The sequence below is a fragment of the Nematolebias whitei genome, unplaced genomic scaffold (genome assembly GCF_014905685.2).
Source record: "Nematolebias whitei isolate Nwh7 unplaced genomic scaffold, NemWhi1 Nwh_scaf_4676, whole genome shotgun sequence".
In the NCBI taxonomy this organism is placed as follows: Eukaryota; Metazoa; Chordata; class Actinopteri; order Cyprinodontiformes; family Rivulidae; genus Nematolebias; species Nematolebias whitei.
Genome location: NW_023623221.1, coordinates 1 through 4238, shown reverse-complemented (window position 1 = coordinate 4238; position 4238 = coordinate 1). Strand labels below are relative to the sequence as shown.

The 4238-nt window shown below is 44.6% G+C and overlaps 1 protein-coding gene across 1 annotated transcript; it reads right to left on the bottom strand.

Annotated features, from left to right (window-relative positions):
• Positions 1-2293: 2293 nt before the first annotated feature.
• On the bottom strand, positions 2294-4014 carry LOC119429648 (plexin A3). The gene is made up of 2 exons (XM_037697236.1): positions 3849-4014; positions 2294-2539 (listed from the first exon to the last, which is right to left on the bottom strand). Exons 1-2 carry the CDS (start codon positions 3945-3947, stop codon positions 2294-2296), a joined length of 345 nt encoding a protein of 114 aa, XP_037553164.1. The 5' UTR covers positions 3948-4014.
• Positions 4015-4238: the final 224 nt, after the last annotated feature.

Genomic DNA, 4238 nt, shown 5'->3' with positions numbered 1-4238 from the left:
TCCTTCCTCCAGCAGGTCCTTCCTCCAGCAGGTCCTTCCTCCAGCAGCTGTTAGACTCTACAACCATCACTGCTCCAACAAACTCTACAAGGATTAAATACATGCTGACCTCTGCTGAAACACACACTCTGCCTGTAACACTGTCCTGTCAATAGTCTGGCCTTATCAATGTTCCAATACATATTGAACATTATTATTGATATTGTTTATCTTATTTCTTATATATTGGTTTTAACATTTAGGAACTTTTGTGTGAATCTTTTTATCTGTTGCTGCTGATACACTTGAATTTCCCATCCGTGGGACAAAAAAGTTTCTATTCTATTCTATTCTATTCTATTTTATTCTATTCTATTCTAACTCAAACAAAGAAACACCTTCCTGTTCGTTGTTCCAACAGTCAGTCATGAATGGTGAAGGTCTAATCAGTATTGACCGCAGCAAAGTTTATTTTTCTTTGTAGAGAAGTAAAGATTTCAGACAAATAACGCATTTCATTGAGGACGACAAAGATAACGTCACTAACACTGATATATTTTACCTCTACGTTAGATTTATTGTTCTGGATTAAGTTTACAAGACAACAACCTATGCTAGGTTATCTTAGCGTTAGCTTGCTAACTTGAGAGGCACATAGCTAATAACAAGCACATGTTGGAGGGCTGAAGAGAATTTATTGTTGTGGATTTATTTTACAGATCAGTTAAAGTAAACTCACCATGCGCTGTTCAGAAAAATACGCTACACAGTATCGTTCCCTGCTTTGGCTGTGCTGAAAGTGAAACTTAAAGTGAACGACCATGACTTGAAAGTTGTCTTCATGTGCCCTCTACTGGACACATTCTACAATTACAGCGGTTCCAACATTTTAGGGGTGAAAATTAGAAGCGCTTATATTGGCGCATAATGGGACAATTATCATCGATACCGATAGGTCCCCTAAAGCCTTCTTCTTCTTCTTTCAGCTTTTCCCTCTTCAGGGGTCTCCACAGCGAATTATCCTCCTCCTTCTCACTCTGTCCTCTGCGTCCTCTGTCCTCACTCCAACTACCTCTCCACACCTCCTCCCTCGACACTCTGTCAGATGATTTTTCTAAATCCACAAAGACACAATGGAGTTCTTTCTGACCCTCTCTGTACTTCTCCATCAGCATCCTCAAAGCAAAGATGGATCTGTGGCGCTCCTTCTTGGCATGAAACCATCCTGCTGCTCACAGATGGTCACCTCTCGTCTAAGTCTTGTTTCCACAACTCTCTCCCAGATCTTCATCGTGTGGATCATCAACTTAATTCCCCTGTAGTTGCTACAACTCTGTGCATCCCCCTTGTTCTTAAAAATGGCCACCAGCACACTTCTTCTCCATTCCTCTGGTATTTTCTCACCCTAAAATATGCCACTGAATATTTGAGTCAAAAACCTCACTGCCATCTCTCTCCAAGACATTTCCAAACCTCCACTGGTCATCAGGTCCTACTGCCTTCGCCTTCTTCATTTTTTTCAGAGCTTTCCGGGCTTCACCCTCACTAATCTTTCCTACTTCCTGGTCCACAGTTTCTATGACCTCTACTCTTCTTTCTCTTTCATTCTCTTCATCCATTAGCTCCTCAAAGTTCTCCTTCCATCTTTCCGTCACACTCTCCTCACTTGTTAGAACATTACCATTCCTATCTTTAATAAGCCTAACCTACTGCACATCCTTTCCAGCCTGATCCTTCTGTCTTGCCAATCGGTACAAGTCCTTCTCGTCCTCTTTAGTGTCCAGCCTCCCATATAACTCGTCATGATGAGTTGTATGGGAGGCTGGACACTTCATCCAGATCTTTACAAAATGTATCTTTCTCCTCCACATCACATCCAACCTGTGGAGCATAACCACTGACAACATTTAGCATCAGACCTTCTACTTCTACCTTTAGACACATCACCCTATTTGACACTCTCTTCACCTCTACTACATTCTTTGTCAACTCCTCCTTCAGGACCACCCCTACTCCATTTCTCTTTCTATCCACACCATGGTAAAACAGTTTGAACCCTGCTCCAATACTGTGAGCCTTGCTGCCCTTCCACTTGGTCTCTTGGACACATAAAACATCTACCTTCCTTCTCTGCATCATGTCAGCCAGCTCTCTACCTTTGCCTGTCATTGTCCCCACATTTAGAGCTGCAACCCTCAGGTCCCCAAAGGCCTATATCAGCCCTATCAGCCCTACTGATATTTATCAGTCGGGCTTTAGTTTTGATCCCTCCTGATGTCTGGTGGCACCTGGACAACACGACTGTGGTGTGTGTTCACACATGACGCCCCCTGGTGTTGCTTGTAGACCCTGACGCCCGACAACCACGGGCCCTCCCCTTCAGGCAGCGGCAGTGTGGTGGTACCTGCAGGGCGGCCATCAGCAGCGAGGCCACATTCCCTCTGTCCCTCATGGAGAAGGACCTCTGGGCCTCCAGTGTGTGGATGAAGGTCAGCAGGAACATCTTGTTGTTCAGCAGCTGGCTGAAGAGACGCAGAGCCTTCTCCACGTTAGCCGGAGACTGAACACACAGCCGAAAGGGGAACAAAACACCTCGATTAGCCAAGATCAGAGAAGAGAAACAGAAACAGATCAAACAAAAGAACCATTTTCTGTTTGAACTCCGTCATCTGAATAACAGCCGAAATGTGGGGAGTGGTGGCGCAGAGGTTAGAAGATGGGCTTGTGATCGGAAAGTCACAGGTTCACCTCCCGGTACCGTCAACATAAAAAAAAATGTGGGTGGAAAAGGTGAAACACCCACACCTGCCTCCACCCTCATTCGCCCCACTCTGGGCCCCTGAGCAAGGCCCTTAACCCCCACCATGTGCTCCCTAAACAGGTCTCTCTTGAAAATGAGTTCTCGTGGCTCAATGAGACTACCTGGATAAATAAAGCTAAATGAAAAAAAAAACCCAGCCGAAATTGGCTAAATCATAAGCCAAAATCCAATAAGACAGCTAAAATCTGCTGAACAACCAAAATATGCTAAAAGACAGCTGAAATCTGCTGAACATCAGCTGAAATATGCTAAGACAGCTAAAAGTTGTTGAATGACAGTGAAATATGCTAAATGACAGCTGAAATCTGCTCAAAGACAGCTAAAAATCTGCTGCAAGACAGCCAAAACGGAGCTGGTAAAGCTAAAAATCAAAACACGGCATAGGAAGACAAAAAGGACTTAAAAACGTCTGAAAGTATTTTTAGGAGAAAACATTTGAAGAAAAAAGTTTTAATATTTAGAAAAATGTAAAAGAAGAAAAACTAGGGGTGCACCGATGAATCCGCCCCGATTTCCTTAATTTTAGGAAATCGGCCGATACTTGCACGAGAAACCGATTTTATCGATTTTTTTAGTTTTAACAACAATTGTCTGAACTTCATTTATATTTCAGATCACTGCCTCACGACCAGTTAAAACCAGTTTGTATTGTTTCTTGTTCAAAGGTTTGTGTTTCAGTAAGACAACTGAAGGTGCACTGTGACCTTATAACACCTGACAAGTGTCACTTATAAAACTAAATTGGAATCGGCAGGTCAGACTTTTTAGAAACCGGTGATCGGCCACAAAACTGCAATCAGTGCACCTCTAGAAAAAACAAGTCAGGGGCCAGATCTCCAGAATCAGCCGAACGTCTTGATGTGCGAGCAGTAAAAAGGACCCAACGTCTGCTTTATAAAAAAAATATTTAAAAAAAAACGAGAAAAAAAACCCGACTCAGGTTCAGAGGAACCGAAGTGAAGCGGGCAGATGGTTCGACCCGCATGTCGGATCACCGACAAGACACCTGGTCTGGATTTTGAGTCTGGAGTCTGGTGGAGGTACGTACGTCCAGATCTTTGAGGACCGGGTGCTCCTCGATCCCAGGGAACATGACTCTCATGGTGTAGGTCCGATACTCCAGGAAGGGGATCTTCACCCCATCCATATCGTTGGTCAGCTCCTGGATGTCCGTCTGGAGTTCTGCGAAGGCTGCAGGAGGAGACAAGACACATGAGGAGCGAGGGACAGAGGAGGGGACAGACCAATCAGGAGCAAAAGACAGAGGAGGAGACAAACAGATCAGCAGCGAGGGACAGAGGAGACGACAGACTGATAAGGAGCGAGGCACAGCAGAGGACACAGATCGATCAGGAGCGAGAGACAGAGGAAGGGACAGACCAATCAGGAGCGAGAGACAGAGGAGGGGACAGTGGAAACAGAAGAGAAGACTGACCAA